Source organism: Zonotrichia albicollis, chromosome Z (genome assembly GCF_047830755.1).
Source record: "Zonotrichia albicollis isolate bZonAlb1 chromosome Z, bZonAlb1.hap1, whole genome shotgun sequence".
Taxonomy (NCBI): Eukaryota; Metazoa; Chordata; class Aves; order Passeriformes; family Passerellidae; genus Zonotrichia; species Zonotrichia albicollis.
Window position 1 is genome coordinate 14,686,022 of NC_133860.1, and position 19,769 is coordinate 14,705,790.

General features: G+C 43.5%; 1 protein-coding gene across 2 annotated transcripts in view; it reads left to right on the forward strand.

The window, feature by feature from the left end:
- DNAI1 (dynein axonemal intermediate chain 1) overlaps nucleotides 1-19,769 on the forward strand; it is a 137,145-nt gene that overhangs the window by 70,257 nt on the left and 47,119 nt on the right. For both annotated transcript variants that reach the window (XM_014270358.3, XM_074533441.1), the window contains exons 14-16: nucleotides 11,208-11,297; nucleotides 15,843-15,930; nucleotides 17,774-17,853. In XM_014270358.3, coding sequence (XP_014125833.1) covers nucleotides 11,208-11,297; nucleotides 15,843-15,930; nucleotides 17,774-17,853 — 258 coding nt within the window. The remainder of the gene's footprint in view (nucleotides 1-11,207; nucleotides 11,298-15,842; nucleotides 15,931-17,773; nucleotides 17,854-19,769) is intronic.

Consider the following 19,769-nt stretch of genomic DNA (forward strand, 5'->3'; position numbering starts at 1 on the left):
GTCCTCTGAATCCCAGGAAGATCCCATTAAGGTGTAGGAGAGAAGTGGTTTTCCAATGAGCAGTTTTTATGGGACTAAATGTGTGGGAATTTATCTTAGAGTGTTTCCTCATTGCTGTTGAGCTCATCTAGTTGTTTTCCCTCAGCTATCAGGAAACTTTCAAGGACTTTGGAGGAAATAACCCTGAGAATGCTTGTTGTGAAACTTGTAAATAGACATATGCTGCTAGAAGGAGAGAAATAATTTGCAAAATTATTAGATGGGAAGTTCCTGGTTTTGCCTGTAGCCAGAACAGCTATATTCCACCAGATAGGCCCAGTATTTGGTGGTACCCATAAATAAAGTCATCATCCAGCCTCATGCCCATGACAAGGGTACCTGACAGCTGGAGCAGCTCCAGGGCTGCTCCTGGAGCATCCAGGCAGTGCTGGGCTGTGTCTTCTGAACCAGGGGGTTTTGAGATGCTTTTCATTATCATAGGTATTCTTAAATACCTGCATCTTTGCTGGGTGACATATGATCCTGCCAAGCTGGCTGCCTTGGTTGCTGCCTGATTTCATGTAGATGAAGCACCTGACTTTGTTTCAGTACCTATTTACTGTCACCAAGCCTGTAGGCCCCCTGACTCTCCTAACTGCTGTGTTCATGATCACAAACATACAGTGGGTAAAGTAAGGAGACATCTGAGTAAATCCCTGCCTCTGCTACAGATAGGATGGCAGGGAATCCTTTAGGTCAGCACTGCTCATTAAAGATGTAAGAGAAATGCAGGAAGCCTAAGCTGACTGAGAGACATTGGAATCTTTGAATACTTTGATATTTGTCAGATGTCTAAACCATTTCCTCTCTAAGGAAAACACTGCAGCCAAATATTTAAATATTACTGACTCACCTCAGAAGGAGTTATTCCTTACAGACCTTACCTCTTCAATGGCTTCTGTCATGGAGGCAAGTTTACTTCCTCAGCAAATTGAACTGATCTGTTCTGTCTTGTTGCATGATTTAATGGTAAAATGTCAACAAATTTTTCTACAAAAGACTAAACAGCACTGAAAACCCTCCTTTGCTTAGCAGCTCCCTTATCTGCAGATTCCTGTCATAGCTGAAACATTTGCATTTAAAAGAAAACCCAGATTTCAAGATAGAAACGTTTTTCAATGGATTTATTTTTAAGTAACAAGTAATTTTCATTTATCTCTCCCCATCAGCTTTTACTCACACTCAAAAGACTTGTTTGCTATACAAAGCAGTCTCATCTATTGCAGGGAACAAAACAGTCAAAATGTGATTGAACATGACACACAGTAAACATGTGAGAGGTGAGACTGGATTTAAAATAAAACTGAACTTTTCTTTCTGCAACTGGGAAACTGTTTGTGAACGACAGAAATGAGAAGTGGCAGAGACCTTGAGAGTGTCTTCTTCCCATCATGGCTTCACAGACATTGTGTTATCATTCTTGAATTATTTTCTTCAAAATGACACAGGACAGTCTAGCTGTCTTCACCAGTACTAACAGACTGGAGTCCTTGCCTCCTGTCTCTTACATGGTACACACTTCTTAATACAAGTGAAAATATTTCTGTGCCACTCCAGCAATATCACTTTGCTGATTCTCTCACCAGCCACTGATGCTTTCCTCCACTACAGTCACTTATCCAGAAATTCCCTAATTTCTACACATTTAATGCTTTCTTACTCCTGTCAGTGTCCCACTGCCCTTGTCTTTATCACATCAGCTTATTATTTTCAGTTCAAGATAACTTAGAGTCCTTATCCTAATGGAATTCAATGTCTTTCAACTGCGTCATCTGCAAATGTCCTGTGTATTTTGCAATTCAGTATGCAATTTACTAATGAAAATATTGTATAAAACTGAGCCTGATGCCTTGGAGAAGCTATCTAGAGCAGAGGCTAGACAAAGTTTAAAGAATAAAGCTAAAAACGTTAAAAGGAACAAGGATAATCCCTCATGGGAACCATCTAGAGATGTTCTCCCATCTGGTCAAGACATTGCTGTCTAAATTCTTGGGAATTAATTTTCAAGCACTCAGCCACTTCACAGTAATTTCTTATCTTTCTTCTGAAGACATCACAGGGAGTATGCCAAAAGCCTTACAAAATTAAAGATAACAAATCTACTCTTTCTTTTAGACTTGTTACCGTGATAAAGAAGGAAATAAATTCTATTTGACAAAGTCTTTTTTTGAGGAGACCATATTCACTGATTCCCATTTTCTTATCCTGTACATATGTACAGATGACTTAATACTTTGTTCCAGCTCTCGAAGTTCAGCATTAGGCTGACTCATCCACTGTCCTTTAACCTATCCTTCAAGACAGGTTTGTTTTGTGTTTCCTGGGCGCATTTTTCTCTGTTCCTGTCCCCCAGGACATCTCCTCTCTTCTAGTTTTCGTAGCTAATTGCTATAAAATTCAGAGATTGCTTCAGCTGCTCCCTTAAGTACCCTAGATGGAATTTCATCAGGTCTTACAGAGTCAGATATATCTGCCTGTGCTCCTTAGAGTTAGTTTTGTTAAATATCTAGTTACAGTTTATTTTTTTTATATGTCACTGAAAGAAAGGCAGCCTCAATACAGCCTTCTGTTTTACTTGTAGCTCGATGTGGGACCTACCTTCCTTTAAACAATAAATGGATTCTAGGAGGGAGAGGCTCAGATGAGCCTTTTTGTGATATCTGATTTTGTTCTCATGCAGGCATTAGCCTCCTGGCCTAAAAAGTCATGTTTGTCTCAAAACAGTCTCCAGCATCCTCCCCATGGAGGTATCTCAGGCAGTGGCAGAGGGGTGACCCCAACTCATGAACTCTTTTTACTGTGAAGTTCCTGGATGTGCAAAGACTCTGGAGTGTGACAGTGACAGCCCAGCTCTCACCATATGGCAGGCCTGATTCTTCACCTCTGGGATGGCCTCTCCTCTTTTGTTGTGGCTGGATTCACTGTGTTTATAACAGTATTTTTCTAGAGCCCAGGGGTGCAGGTGTGGACAGGGACTGTGCTTTCACAGCAGGGTTTCTGAGGAAAAAAAATCAAGCAGTAATACCTTCTGCGACATTGTTGACCAAAGTACACCTTATAAAAATTTTTTTTGAGATCTTTCATTCTTACTAGACATTCCACAGCAGAAATGCTGTCTGTTTCCCAGGTAATAGACAGGAATGGCAAAAAGTGCAGATAGAGACCAGCAATGTCTTTTGCTCAGGGTGCATCACAGGACAGGAGTCCTTTATGCTGCACACTGCCATGCTGGCTCCAGCATGGCCATGCTGGTGATTCCATGGTGCCCCTCACTGAAGGACCAGCTGGAGCCATACTAAGGTTCCTGCCTGCCTGCCTGCCCACATTTACCTTTGGCAGGATATCCACAGCTACAGATAACCAGAGCACAGCTAAATCTTCTCCACAGTAATATCATATGCTCCAAGTCCAAGCAGGACCCAGGAGCTCTTTCTTCACCAAATATAGACTTAGCCATAGAGTCTGACTGGGCTGCTTTGACCTTTGACCAGGCTGCACTCAGTTATCACAGCCCTTTAAAATCTTCATTACTGCCTTGAGTCAAAATGAGTCATCTGGACTAAGCTCAGTTTTTGCTTTTACCTCAAATAACCATGATCTGGAATGAAGTTTTCTGTCTTCCTTCCTCCCACCTCTACATAGGATAACTTGTACTGCTGTCCAAGTTGGCACTGAGGAAGGGCTCCAGACACTGCACTGTTCCTCACCTTTAAGGCTTGATATGTAGAAACTGATGCTGGAGTTACTTTGCTTGTGAGTTAAGTACTCTACTTTCTAGATGGCCAAGTGATTAATTTTGGGGTGTCCTTAATAACTGATTGCAGGAGAGCAGCCTTGCATTTTGCTTGCACTCCTCAGGATGCCTGGCCTTGGCTTTGCTTGTGGTTGCTGGAAGAGGATCCTCTGGGAGGTGTTAAGGTCCACTTATTGTGTCAGACATGATAAGCAACAAATGCAGAATAGCTGGCAATGTCCTTGATGGAGGACATTTGGGAACTTTGTTGTAGATGCATTGCTTTGTCTCAGCAGCAAGGAAGGACAAACTATTTGCTTTAGCAAAACAAAAAGTCGGTGGACTCTGGATAAGCTGAGTGTAGAGGCAGACTTTCACACGAGCAGATCCCTTGGCAAACAGCACAGATAAGTGACCCAGAGAGGAGAATAAACAAAAAAAATTGTGATTTGTCATTGACAGAAAAGGAAAGTGAAAGATTTCTTCTCTGCTGGTAATGACTTGATGTTTCTGGATGCTGTTTTGCTGAAAGTTGCTGTCAGGAACCAACAAGAAACACATTTGAGGGTGACAGCATGAAGAAATAGAACTGCTTCTTGGTTCAAATCAGAAACTGCTGTTAGGTAGTCCAGGAGAATATTTTACTAGAGCACAGGGCAAATCAAACTGGCTTCAGAAGATGTGACCTGTGGAGCAATTTATTGTAGATCCTCACTTCAGCATGAGCCCTCAGCATGATGCTGAGGCAGAATAAAAGGCAGGCTAGCTGCAAAATGGAGAAAGTGTCCACTACACAGAGCAAAGGTGCCCACTGGACTAGGGTGCCCAGGTTCAGATGGGTATTCCCAGTTGGAGTTTGGTTTGTCCAACTCTCTCTGCAAGAATCCATAAGGTTTTCACCTGCCAGCTGGTGAGCTGAGCCATTGTACAATAGATGCAGCCAAACTGCATCCATGAGAGTTTGTGGTCTTGCTAAATCCCAGCACATGTTCAGCTTGTCCGCCTCGAGAGAGCCCCAGAGCTTTTCTGGCACTTTGCTTTGGCCCAGGCTTGTGCATTCTGACACAGGAAATGTGGTTTGGACAGGGGGTTTGTGTCTGTGCTTGGCTGCCGGGTCAGGCACAGCAAGAGAGAACTGAGGCTGGTTCCCTTGCTCAAGGAGCAGATGTTTGCCAGTGGGAAGCCTGGAGTAAAAGTCTTTAGTCTGTGTGAATACAAGGAGAAGGGTCCTATCCCACTGCTTACCTTGTGTGACCAAGGTGTGGGCAAAAGAGGGTGGCTGGGAGAGCACAGCAGGGCTGGGAAGCACTTGTGCTTCTCTGGTGCTCACATGGACTTCTGCAGGTCTCTGTCTCTCTTCAGCTAAGGAGGCAGATGAGTGAAATCCCTGAACTGCTGGTCTGGGCAGAATGGCAGAGTCTCTGAGAGGGGCCTTTACATCTGCATCTACAATTCAACAGTGACTTACAAAAAAATGCTTGAGGCACAGAAACAAAGACATGTCTAAAGCTGAGTATTAGGGAAAAGCACAAACAGGAATTAATAAAAAGAAGTGAATGAGTTAAGTTAGCTGTGGTTATTCTGGGTCATAAAAGGGAAAGGGAAGCATTTGGGAAGCATCTAAGTAATTAAAGGAATGAAGAAATAGACTTATTACTAATGCAAGCTTTCAGCTACTACTGAGCGTTATGAATAAGGATGAAATATTTGATGCTGTATTGTTTAATCTTACAGTGAGTGTCTGAGATTGTCTGCTTAATGTAACAAGAGGATAAAAGCACAGGTCAGAATAAGGAAAGAGCATATTAAAGAGAATTTAGATAAGTTCTTGCTCATCAGCAAAATCAGATTAAACATACCCTGGAGCACTTAAAGAAATAACCAGACCAATTTCTTGCCATTATATGCATTTCAGAGAGTTTTTGGGCTACATCTGTCCTGTGTTTTAGGCAGAGGCTGGAGTTTATGTGCAGGCCCACTTACAGCATGTGAGCTGAGTGAATACCTTGACTCAGAGGCAGGGTTGGCATGTGCTCTGGAGCATGGATGAGGGGAAGCACCACTCTGCTGTCACCTATGGACTCACACTCATTCATGTACCTGTGACATGGGCAGACTGAAGTATCATAGCCTACTGCCATCAGTCCCCACACACTTTTCAGTGATGCTGTAGAGCCAATATCTGGCTGAAAGGTACCTGCAGGTTCCTTCTTGAAAGGGCCTGTCCTTAAATGCAGGAGGGGAAGTGGCACAGACAGAGTACCAGAGCCCAGAAAACAGTGTCTGGACAATTCCCCCAGCTAGAGGCATCCATGGGCAGCCACAGGGGGTTGAAAAGTGTGGATAATAGCACAGCAGTGCACCAGGCTGCATGCTGGCCTGTAGCACCAGAAGGGCCAGGGAAAGGAGGAATATGCTCAAAGGGCCGGAAGGAGTGGAAAAATGTCTGGAGGAAAATGATAGGATTGGACCCAGGGAATTACTGACCAGTCAGACCAATTTCAAAGACTGGAAAAGCACTTGAATAAATGGCAACACTACTGTTAAATGTCTGGCTAATAAGGTGATTCAGAGAAACTGACATGGATTTGTCCAGAATAGATTATCAAGCCAATTTCTTTTCCTTTTTTTCCACAGAAACGGGCCTCATGAATAAGGGAGAGGCAATCAAGGTTATCATCTCAATCCATCTTGACTTGACTAAAGCTTTTGATCCAGGCTTACACAGTGACATACATATAACCAAAGCAGAGAAATGTGAATTAGGTAAAATGGCCATAAAGAGGCTGCTCTGGTGGCTCAGGCAGTGTGCTCAAAGAGCAGTTATACAGAGCTCACTGTCAGACTCTGAAAGTGCTACAAGTGAGACTCTCCAGCTGTCACTTCTGGTCTTTTTTTGATCAATACTTTCATTAACAACTCAAATTACAGAATAGGGAAGCCCCCCTGGGAGGACAAGGTACTTTGCGGGACATGATTATGTTCAAAATGATCTTGATAAATTGGAAGAAAGGCCCAAAATCAATGTGATGAAATTCAATAAAGACAAGGGCAAATACTGCATTTAGAGAGGGGAAATTAAATGCACAGATACGAAATAGGAGATGGCTGGTTAGGCAGCAGGGTGCCCAAGGGGAAGCATGGCAGATCACCACCAGTGATCAGCAATGGAATACTCTTGTATAAAGATATGTGTCATTCTAATTAATTAGCAAGAATATGAGAGAGAGGAGGTTGTAACTCAGGGTAGTCCTGTGCCACGTGTTTGCAGCAGCAGAGCCAGGCTGAAGAGGAAGAACAAGAGTGGTGAAAGCTTGGGTCCTGAAGACAGGACCTGGAGGCAACAGTTGAGGCAGTTGATTTGAGTTGGAAAGAGGGGAAAAGGGAACAGTGGCACAAACTTTTCTTGCCCTTTTGAAGATTGTTACAGAAAGGGGAATAAGCTGTTGTTCTTTGCATCCACTGGGGAGATGGTAAGGAGTAATTGGCTTGACTCTTGGTAGAGGAAATCTTCTGTATAAGGGTAATTAAGCACAGCTCTATCTACAGGGAGGTTGTTGAGTTTCTGTTGTTGGAGACTTGTGAGAGCAACCTATATGAATTGTCACTAGTGGCAGGGGAGTGCCTGATTTCACCTCAGAAGAGGATAAATATGCTTTTTGGGTCCCTCCAAACCTTGCATTGCCATGATGACTTTGCCTGGGAGTCTACTGATTCAGGTTGGCACTGGAATGAATTTGTCTCCAGGTCAAAATAGCATGAACATTCCTCAGCAGCCCAAGGAGATGTTTGCATGCCAAAGGTATTTGAGCGCCTTACTTGGCTAGTTCATGTCAGGGTGAATTGGGAGACAGGAGGGATTGATAATGCCCTTTCTTTCCTCTTCTCTAGCTAGGGCATATTTTATTAGTTTTTTTTCAGGCCATAAATGACAAAAAGTCTGCCTTATTTCACTTAGGGCAGGTATCAGCAGGGCTGTGGTACTGCAATGCTGACAAAGGCCTCCTTGAAGGATAATTATAGGGAAGGAAAGGGAAGGAATTGCTCATCAGTTAATGTGCATGTGTTGGATGTGGCACCCCATTCCTGAGTTTTGGCAAGCCAAGGGCCAGCCAGATCTGTGTTTGCAGTAGCTGGTGCCTGCACCACACTCCACACTCCACGCCAGGATGATTCTGACCAATTGTATTGTGTCAGTGCAAGTGACTTAGAGCCTGTGTCCCATGAAAACGGGTCAAGCATTATATATTTTATGGGAATGACATCAGAAACATGGGTATTTTCAAATCAGATTGGATAAATGGTCTAATCTCCTGCTGGACAGGAGCCATTACCAGCTGCCACAGATAAAAGTGATTCTGGAAATGAATGGATTATCACCCTGCTAACCTGCTGTACATAGTAATGAACATGAGTTCTTAATATTTATATTTCTGTGTATTAAATATGGTTTTGAATTGTCTCAACTTCTTTATAAATAAACAAGCTTTAAGAAATCAAAAGAAAAAGTGGTAGGCTGTTCTTACAGCAATGAGTTTCACCCACTAATTTTGCACTGCAGTAATAGTCAGGTTAAAGATCACTGAAAAAATTGCTTGTTTTTGTTACAGTTCTCATCATGATCAGGGACTGAAAATGCTTGCTGCTCTTTGCTTGCTTGTCTCCTCTCTGCTGTTTACACACTTTTGTTTTTCATGTGCTTCTTTACTCTGATTGTATCATAGTTGAACTTTTGCTCTAAATAGTTTCACACAGCCAAAATCCCTGGCTGATTATCACATGCTTCAGGGGAAAAATTAACTTCATGCCACTGTGCAGACAGTTGCTTGGTTTTCTCCTCAAATGCTCCACCCCTCTCAGCACGGAAACTGCTAATGGTGGGAGGTTGTGCCATGTTGACAAGCCTCTGGGAGCAAGGAAAAGGCCAGTTCTGAGCAGATGCCCGATTTGATTGCAGTATCATGAGGGCTAATTACTCTAATAAGCATTTGTGGGATTCAGAGATCAGGAGGAGAGGGATCACAAACACGATTAAGGTGTCAAAGGTGTTGAATGAAAATTGAAAGGATTAAATGCCAATTTCTGTTTTCTGAAATTCAAGCTACCATCACTGAGAGCAGCTAATAGTCATCTGAGGGTAGAGCCTGGTGTCCCTGAGAGGCTGTTTTTCAAGCTGTCTACAAAAAGTACCCAACTCAAGTACTGGTGACTGCTCTGAATAGAGGAGGAAGAGTACCCCAAGCAATTCAGCCTACTTGATTTTTGGGGCTGGTGACCCCACCTACCCATGTAATGGATTAAGAGCTGTGACACCTAACTAAGAGGAGAAAACTTGAATAGATCTCCATCAGAGAGAGGTTATTTGGAGTAGGCAAACCCTGGGGCAAAAACTCTTTGCTTTGGGAATGCTGAAAGGAATTAGCTTGGGAAAATCCCCCATGAACTCGTGATAGCTCTTATGCAGTTTGGTCACCTCTGGACGAGGATATTGCAACCCTCTGTGTTCACATCAGGACTCAGAAGTTGTGTCTGCACAGAATGGTGGGGATGGACTACAGCTGCTGAACCTTCATCCATGTATTAACCAGTGCTCTCATGGTCTGCAAAGTTTTCCCCAAATATTTGGGACAGTAAGCTGGACAGAAAGAACATGAGTTAAAGGAGAACTCTGTTGGACACACACATAAAAACATCTTACTGTCAGACCATTTTAGAGTGACATTTTAAAAACTTTTGATTCAAGATATGACGTTTTTTCTGTGCTCAGCATGAGGCAGATTGGACGTCTTTGTAACCAGTGTCCCTGAGCTCTGCATTTCTCACCTTGAATTAAAACTTCTCACTACACCACCTCCTTCATCTGAAGCAGCTGCTGGTGACTATCACTGTCAGCAGTAGCTCATGCTCACAGGGAGATGTTCTTGGAATAGATATATCCAGCACATTTTGTCCACAATGGGTCAGCCTTGGCAATCCTTGTCCTGTTGAACCTGCCTTTTAATCATTAATCATTTTATTCTGGGTCATATTGAATTATGCTGTTCCTTTAATGCCATATAACAGAAGTATAACACAGAGACTTACAATTTCACCTGTGCAGGGATACCCAAAGGTATATGCCACTCAAAACTCTTCAGTTGTGTCTTATAGGCATGAAATTGGCATTTTGAGGTATTCTCAGATGGATTCCTTTTACATTCTATTTTTCCTTCCTCAGAAAAGGAAGGAAACGTTCAGTGGAGGGTTAACTACTCTCTGCCGAGTCTCTTGCTTAATTTTCATGCTCCACAGAACTTCACAGTATAAACAATTTTACAAAAGAGAATTAACAGTTTTTTGCAAGGACCTGTCACGCGAATACCCAGTCTGTGTAATTAAAGTATTGAGAAGGCTGTTTGTTTTCTGAACTGGGTATGAGTTACATAAGTGGTCATGGATAGAGTATTTGGTAAGTTCTGGGATGATCAAACCCATTTATCATGTTTATGGGATGATGTTTAGGGAACTTCATCTGCTCCACTGCTTGGACAGGAACAGATATACCTTTGAAAAGCTTCTCAGAACCTTCTAAAGTGCTTGTCCCCATCCTGATCTGACAGATGCCAACAGGAGTGTGTGCTGACAGACCCAGTGACAAGTCATTCTTTTCCCTTCAGTCTGATTGAATTCCCAGATCTGAAAATCGAGTGTTCTTAATGCTTTTGGTCTAACTGAAATGTCTCTTCTAAACTGTAAGCCATTTATCTGAGTTCTAATCTCTCCTGCTGAGCTGTCACAGTCGAAAGGCAAATCTCCTTACGAGGCAGACAGATGCTCTGAAGGTGTAGGGAGGATTTCAGATTTAATGGAGAAGTTTTCATCTCCCTGAAACAGAAGTGCCCCAAGGACCCTTGTCACATGTTGCTTGCAAGGTCTTGCCTGCACTCCACACAGGGGCAGAAAGCTAGTTTGAGGTTGTCTGGCTGAAGGGCAGCCATATGGCACTGCAGTAATGTAATGAGTAATGTAATTAGTCAAATGTGAAAGGCAAGGCTGGTGCTTGGCGGCCTTGGTGTGGCACCACTGGTGCTGTTTGGAGATGTCTCAGGGGTCTCTGGGATGATGCTGTGCCACAGTGTAGAGGTCCGGTGCACAGCTCAGACACCTCATAAGGCCTGTCCTTGATGGCTATGCTCCAGTGGCCGTGGGTGGGTGCAGAGGGGCTTTACTCCTGTGCTGGAGCATCCTGCAGGAAAGTGACTGACCAGAGTGCTCAGGACAGTTCTGCTCCTGCTGGTGGAGATAAGTGTTCACACCAGTGAGCCTCCAGGGTGCAAACCAGCTGCTCTTTAGGAAGGATTTCAGAAGACTTTGCTTAGGCCATGGGACTCTGTCCTGCTAATGCTGAATGCCTTGTGCTGACTGGGACTGTCTTCTTCTTTCTTCTTGTTTTAAGGTCAAGTGGCAGAAGGATGACATGGACAGCAACCGCAACTTCTTCTCTGTCTCCTCGGATGGGCGGATTGTTTCATGGACTTTAATTAAGGTAAACAGTAGATGGCAATTTCTTTTTCCAGTGAAATTATACCCAATTGCCTCAAAAGTTCAGTGATTCATTAGTATTATTTTTATTTCTAATGAGCTTGAAAAGAAATGTTAGCAATAGCAGCTGGTGCAGTCACAGCTGGATCTGGGGCTGCACATTAAACTCTGAAATGAAGCAGGGTCAGCTTACTCATTGTCAGGACCTAACCTTCATCCTGCCTGCACCTGTAGCACCCATGGGCCTGAAAATGAGAGCTCATTTTCCTGCTTGGCAGCAGCAGGGATTCAAGCCTGGTCCTTGTTCTCACACTTTCTTTGTCCCAGAAGGGTCAGCTAGACACAGAACAGAATAATCTGCTTTTTTTCACAGCTTCCAGATTCTTATCCCCTAAATGCTCCCCTACAGATTGCAATTTGAATTGGGAGAGGGTAAATTTAAATTTCTCCCCATGTGGGACAGAGTGAGTAGTACAAAGTTTGCATTTGCAGTGGGATGGCAGCATGCTAACAGACAGGCAGAGGGCTTCTCCCTGCCATGACATTGCCTACTCCAGTACACATCCAATACAACTTTTTAAAACTTTTCCTTTTGGAGTATGTTGAAATATGTTGATAGAAACCTAGAATTAATGTCCCCAAATGACCCTTAGATTCATGTCTCTGAATCCCAATGTGCGGGTTTTTCTGTTGGTTATTTCATTTTACATTTAAAGATTTCAAATCTCGCTAAAAAATAATTGCATTGCCCTAAATATGAGTTTGAAGCAGCTGTCCCATTATTCCCCAACAAAAGAAGAAATTTCTTTATATCCCAGGATGCTAATTTTTCAATCTGTTTTACCAAAGCTTTCCAGTTTTGAAATTTTTAGGCCTTGCTGCCATAGCAGGGATTAATTTCTAGCATTACATGTAAATCTTAGCCTCATGTCCGGTTCAGGAACAGGACCATCTCCTAAAGATCACTGTAAGCACAGGCAGATGGCACAGCTTATGAAGTTATTTTTTATAGACTTTTCCATGTTCATACATGCAGCTTCAGAATCAAAAATCCCTTCTGCAAATGTATCCCAAGTCCTTCTCCCAAAAGAGCTCCCTAGACAGGGACATACTAAGAGTGTCTCAGCACTCAGCTCCTGTGTTATCCTTTGAATAGGAATGCCCAAAAGATTTGGGTTGAAGTGGGCAGTACATGCCTGCAGCTAGACACATCCAGATGAGGTGATTTGGCAGGGTACACTTAGCAACTGAGCCCCAGTAACTGAGTGTGCTCAGCATGGCCCCCTTAGGAGGCAGGGAACCCTGGCTGAAGTCTCTTACTTAATAGAAATGCCACAACTGGGACGACCTAAGTGTTTGCAGATGGACTCTGATAGCAGCTCACCCAGCAGAGGGTCTTTTGCACCAGTGCATAACTGTTTCCACATAATAATCTGTGGTTTTGCTGTCCCTTGAGCACATAGATATTTCCTTCTAGGTATCCTTAGTATGACTTCTAAGATCTGCATCCACTTAGCCCACTGTAATTTCTACTTATTCCTTACATTACTGTAATGAACTTTGCCTTACCCATGCGAAAAGTCTTGAGTTTTTGGGTTTTTTTAGATTAAATTACTTCTGAAATTGCCAGAACTAGTATTTACTTAGTAGGCAGGGGTGGAAAACAGCAATGTTTTAGGTGCTGTCTGCTTTGGACATTTTTGCAGGGGACAGATATTCAACAGAGAAAACAAAAACCACGATGAAAATAATGTTTTTTAACAATCTGTGGATTTTTTTATACAGAAAAATGGACAATCTGCTTGAATTCCAGTTTCACAAGAGCTTTTTCTGGGTTTCATTTGGAGTAAAACTGAAAACACTCCAGAGGTTTTCTATTCTACAAAACCATGGTGCAAACAGGGAATAAATGAAAGAGTGCTTTGCTAATCTTTTTGAGAGGACTATCCAGAAATAAAGCTCCTTCAAACACTGTTAGCTGTTTGACACTTCCAAAGCTGAGAGCACAAAGTGAATAATTTCATTATTTCTTCCAGACAAATATTTGGCAAACCGCACTCAAGATTTGGATAGAAGAGTTGTCAAATGTTAGCCAGGGACAGTTGATCTGCCTTGACCATAGTGGTTGTCTCTGTTAGAAATGGGCACAATCACTTCAGACAAATTTCATGAAAAAACACATGAGTTCTGTGTACTTAGACTGTCTTGACTTTGGTCCTCATGAAGGTGTAAAACATCAAGGAAGGATGCAGGACTTCTGCTGCTGGATGATTCTCTGCCCCCCCTCCTTGGGGTGTACACATTGCCTATCAAAAGGGAGAAACATCTCAGCCATTTCAAAGAATTGTTTGGGATGCAGCATGGTACTGCTTCTCAGTCTGATGCTCAGCAATCCCATATTTGATTAGTAGTCGTAGTTCACCCCCTCCTGTGTGACCTACAGCTAAATTACTGAACAGCTCTGGGCCTGCTTCATCACTTAAGGCTAATAAAAAGTAAGGGGAAAGCAGCAGCTGTAAGGCCTGATTCACTAATGCTTACAAAGTGCTCTGCAATTATTAGGCAGAAGCAACATATTATTGCTTGGTATTCCTGGAAGGCCAAATTGTCAGCAGGATGTTTACCCAGAGGTATATGTGAATGGCTCTGGTGACAAAGAGCCCCAGGAACAGAAGTGTTTTTTATGCTGTGAAGCTGGGTACAAGATAAAACCAGCACAGTAGGGAAGTCTGCACAAGCAGGGTCCTTTGTGAAGGAGAGGGGCTGCAGGAATTGTCCACAGGGGCCTCTGCCAGGTGAAGGTACTGGGAGAAACCTTCAGAGGAAGGCTGCAGAAAGGTGTGTGATTAGAAAGAAGGTCCCTTGAGGTTTACCCTTCTACCAGAACACAGAAATAGTGTGCTAGCACATCACTGGGCCTGCACAGATCCCACATCTGTTGTACTGGGTGTATCAACGTGACCTGCTGCAGGCAGCTCCAAAGCTGCTTTTCAGACCAGACTCATGTCTAGGACAGGGCACATGCTTTCTGGAGAGCCGGCAGACCTGGGAGCCTGAGCAGAGGCAAGTGCCTGCTTAGCTTGTCCTGTCTGCTCTCCCAACAACACCAGCACTCCTACTTGGGCATGCAGTGGAACATGCTCTGCTCCTGATCCCTCTGGGGCTGCTCTTTCCAGTTTATGCACATGTACACCAGCATGTGTGGCCTCTTTCTTAGCATCTCTCCTGCCTTTACCCACTGAAATGTGCTGTAAGAGCTGCTAAGGTGGAACTCTGCTGGAGTCTGTCCTGCTTCTTGCTGCTTTCTTGGAGAAAAATTTACTGCCATCAATAGGCCAGCGCATGTGGGTGTGAGAATAGGCAGCAGTGAGAATTAGTGAGAAGGAAGAACATTTTGGAGTTTTGACCTTTGCTGAATCTTCTGTAACTTTGTACCCCCAGAGTATGATAGAAATGCTTTCTAGAACGTTGTTCTCTCTCAACTGCAGTACTGAAGAAGATCTTCTCCCATGTTCCTCAGCATGGAAATTCCTGGGGTTGACGTTGCCAGGCAGAATTCCTTTTCCACCTGAGTTCTGCTCTGGGCTAAGAGAAGCTTCAACTACAGTTTAATTCACTGAGCTAAGTAGTGGTGCTTCAGTGGAATATTTGCATATGATACCATCCAGTCCACAGCCCATACTGCTCACTAATCATTAGTTTTTGTTCTTTTTATCACATAATCAGGGAATCACAGAATGGTTGGGGTTGGCAGAGACCTCTGGAGCCCCAGGATGTTTTTACAGTCACAGCTAACTCCATTCTGCAGTGGTATTCCAACTCCCAAAGCCAGTCTGAGAATGTAACTCTCCCTCCAGTAGTTTCTTTATATTTACCTACATTGTCTATTTACATCTGTCTTTTGTCTCCCACCTTGACTGTAAACTCTTTGGGACCCAACCTTTTGGCCCTGTGTTCACCACCTTGCACAGCAGTGTCATGATAGTTCTTTAAAACTCTGCTGAGAACAGAAACATGGGGCAGTTTTCTCTTCGAGCAAACTGCTTACTAGATGTTGCTGGCATCTCAGAGCCCATGAAATTGAGAGTATTTTGAACTGAGGCTGCTCTGGGGATAACAAGATGTTAAGAAGCCAGAACTGGGAAGATGAGAAGTTGCTATTCATTAATGTGGGGCTTTAGTTAGCTCCCTGAGAATATGAAATATCCATCTTAAATCACACAGGGTGATTTAACTAAACACTATCATTTAAGCTGACTGTGCCAACTTTCACTAAAAAACACTGGCCCTGAAACTCAAAATTTTCCAGGTCAAGTGCACATGTCAAGGTAATGTACCAGTGGCTCTCAGTTCCAGTGCACCAAAGCATCAGTTTCCTGAAGGTTTTGTGGAAAGCACCATGTTAGCAAGCTGCCAAATGTGAAACATTAAGCAACTTCTGGGCAGCTTTTTAAAATTCATCCATAAAATCTGCCATTTCAAAGTACTGAATGTCTCTGTATTGTTGCTGCAAAGCATGCTATTCATGTGGAATCTCCTCTGCCTGCAGAGTGAGCTGGTTCACATGGATGTCATCAAGCTGTCAGCAGATGAAACAACGATGGAGGGGCCAGAGGGGCTGCAGCTGCAAACGCTTGGTAAGAGCCCAAGTCCTTGCCATGCTGATTAATTACTGACACAAAGCCTCTCATCAGTCATTCTGGGAAATTAAATTGGGAACAGGGTGTTGAGATGGAAAGGAGCTAAAGGAGGGTTACGCCTCCTTGCTTTCATCATGCACTAGGGCAAAGTCTGTCTGGAGCAATGGCCACTGAGTCAAGTTTTGCTGGTTACATTTTGCCTTTACTTACATAAAAAGATGAATTGAACATTAGTTCAAGAAATGTCCATTTTACTGGGCTATCTCTGTGTGGATAAAGCACATACCTGTTTATGTCAAAACTCAGTTTTGTTCTTATTGTCAGGTATTGATCTGGACTGGCAAAATCAAGGTGGAAAGCAACCTCTGCCCTTTACTGGGGGCACAGTTCACCCAGACAGCTTTGGGATGTGTCTCCTCGAGTTTGGGCTCTGTAAAAACAGTGTCTATTCTGAGCTACTATGTTAGGCTCCGCTATACAAAGTGGAGTCAGTGCAGTCCTTCCAGGCTGAATCCTCTCATCCTGATCATCCTGCGCTTGAGACAGGATGGGATGAGTCAGCTCTGGAGGTCCTAAGCCCAAGGAAGTCCTTGAGGAATCCTCTTATCATCCTTCTACACCTGCTTTTGGCTGAGAAGATGGGACCTCTGTTTGGAGGAGAGCCTTGCTCTGCTTTTAAGAATTGCTGTGTTTCTAGGCTAGTAACTGCTGAACAGGCTGTGGGAAGCTTTGCAGTGCCACAATAGGTTGCAAGAAACCAGCTAAAGCAGCACACTGCAGAACTCTCAGGGCTTTGGGATTATTTGTTACTGTTACTGGGAAATGGATTTTCAAAGACTTGTCTTGAATATTAAACAATCTATTTGAATGTTAGAAATGCAGATGGTATTAGAGAGTTGAAATTACCCTAACAATTCCTTTGAGAACTACATTTTGTTAATGTTAAAGACTTAATGCTTGAGACGACTGCTTGTGCAGAAAGTTTCTGTAACTGTGTGCTTCTGAGCCTTGTCTGCTCGTTCCTGTTTCTCATCTGATGGTTGCTGTGGGTATCCCTGCTGGGAGGGACAGCCTCAAGGAGCTCTGGCACTCAACAGACATCCCATCTTCTGTTAAAGAACCCTGCTGAAATTTTATTTCACCAACATGTGAAATGGCTTTCTTGGATGGTGATGCATCTGCCTCAGGAGCAGAAGCCACAAAATCTCAATGAGTCACATCCTGTTTGTGGTTGACACCTGTTTTAAACATAGTTCACAATGTTGCACAATTCAGGGCTTTTGACATTAACATGATGCTTCTGTCCCTAGCAGAGGATTTCTTCCCAAATCACATTCTTTGTTATTGGCTTTACTGAAGTGAGTCTGCTAAATGGATTCTGAATTAAGGGAAAAAAGAGCACTGAAAAGTATGGTGGGGTATTTTCTCACTGGGCTCTTTTATGCATAGGAAACCACTTACATTTTTGTGGATACTAAACAAACAGAAAAGATCTATTCTTCCCAAGCAGGAGGTGGCCAGATCCTTAGAATATTTATGTTTGCACCAGGTATTTTTGACTCTTAGTAAAATGAATCCTAGGCTAAAGTGGTTTCTGGTAACCTTTTGGTTCTTTCAGTACCCTTTTACAAGTCTCTGGGGTGGCTGTTCAAATTGCAGGTCTTGGGGACATGCACAGCTTGGAAAGCTTAGCAGAAGGGGTGTCTGATTTATTTTGGGAGCTTCTGGCTAAGAAATCACTTCTGAAAACACAGGCAGTGTGTGTTTACCATAGGCAGGAAGCATGTTTTGGCCAGCTGAACCAATTCTCTATGTGACAGACCTTTTTTTTTGTTAACAGGCAGTGGGATATCCTTTGATTTTCACAAAAAGATAGACTATTTGTTTCTCGTTGGTACTGAAGAGGGCAAGATCTATAAGGTAAAAAATATTTCTTTATGCTTTGTTTTACATCCTCTGACCCATGTGTGTCTTTGAGGCTCATCATCTGAACTGTTTGCTCAGGTGGTAACAAAGTACAGCTTCAGAGCCTGGTCCTGCCCTGGGATGCCTGTGGTGAGCCTGAGAGCAGAGCAGCACTGCAGAGGGTCACAGGGAGCTCTCTGCACAGACCCAATTAAGACCCTATTTTGCAGAAATTTTTTTCATGCAAACTGCATTCCAGAAAATGCTTGGCAGACTGCAGCTGTGCAAGTGAAGTGCTAAGTAGGATCAGTGCAGAAGTTAAAAGGCGTTGATCCTCTGTCCCCATGACTGTGGGGAAATGGCAGGAAAAATATCAGCTCTTTTCCTTTTTAGACTTGATATCCTGTGAGCAGTCAGGCTAATGAAGCCATATTTCCTACGGATTAGCATCCTGCAGCCCTTCCCTTCCACAATCACATAGAATTATAGAATCATTTAGGTTGGAAAAGACATCTAAGATCTTTCTAGATCCTTTCCCAGTCCCACTTTCTTCTTGCTTTCTTCTTGGTAGGAGCCCTCCAGTCCATCGCTACGTATCCAAACCTTCCTCCTGATCGTCCCATGCTGTTCCCAGCTCAGTGATCCCACCTCCAGCTATAACCCTTGTTTCCTGCTGACCACCTCCCCTGCAGTGCCCTCCTGGTGCCTTAGTTCCCAGTGCCAGGCAGGAGCTGTCAGCCAGCCAGCTCCAGCCGTGTGCTGAGAGCAGCAGCCACGCTGTGCTTGCCCTTCCCACGCTGGGGACACTGCCCAGATGTTTTGTCCTCTCTGTCCATTGCTTTTCACAGAATGTGTAAGACCTTAATGTTGCCACATCCCACATGCAGCCAGCTTTGGCTGAAAATGCCAGTGAGGGCGAAAGTTGTTTGTGAAGAGAGATGAGCACACAGAAGGACACAGGCATCGTGTTTTCTTGAGAAATTGGGTTAAAAATAGGAAGTTTTGAGTTCTGCTGTATTTAGCCTTGAACATAAAGCCAATAGTGCCTTCCTAATACAGCTGTTATTTGCACAGCATTCCTCTGAGCTGGCTCTGGGGCTCTGTTAAGTCTGTAGCCACAGCCCTTCATCGTGGGGGTGTGGAAAATCAGCAGGAGGCTGATCTGCAGAGCAGATGCATCCAGCCATCCCTAGAGGACGATTTGAACTCCTTCCCCCATATCCCACCTGCAAAATGAACCTGAAACAGGATAATGACCCAAAGGAAATCGTGAAATCAGTATCAATAATTTAGGCAAGATATACTTAACAAATATGTATCCTTTGCAGAGGGATGATGCTGATTGAAATCTCTCCCTCTGCCAGGCAGTTTCTAGGGAGGATTTCTGAGCAGTGCTCACTTGCTTTGGACAAGATAGGTACAGAAGGGAGGTGGGAGGAGTGGGCAGCTGAGCTGTTGGCAGTGGGCAATGGGTAGGTGCACTGTTTTTTTGTTGGTTTCAGAACACAAGACATCCATACAGTCATGTGCAGATGTTCTGAGTAGTGACACAAGAGTTGGTAACCTGGGTATTGAACTCTAAATTGGTGGGTACTGTTGTGTTTAGTCTGACCAAAAGGTAGTAAGGAACCACAGGTTTTAAATTCCTCTGTGTTTGGGTGAGTGATGGATGTAGGTGAGTGTGGCAGTGGGTGTCAGTGTGATATGGGGGCCATCAGGAGAAATATTCAGGATTGTGGTCTGGCTGAGTTACGCAGGAAATTAAACTCTTCATGGAGGAGCACTGGTCAGGAGACAATTTGGTATTGAAAAAGCTGTAGGTGTTTCTGCCTTAGATAATTTTCTGTGAAACTAGAACTAGGATGGTGTTTTAACATAGGAAGTGATCCCAGCCATGAAGCCATGCAGATATTTTATCATTCTTATGTGAA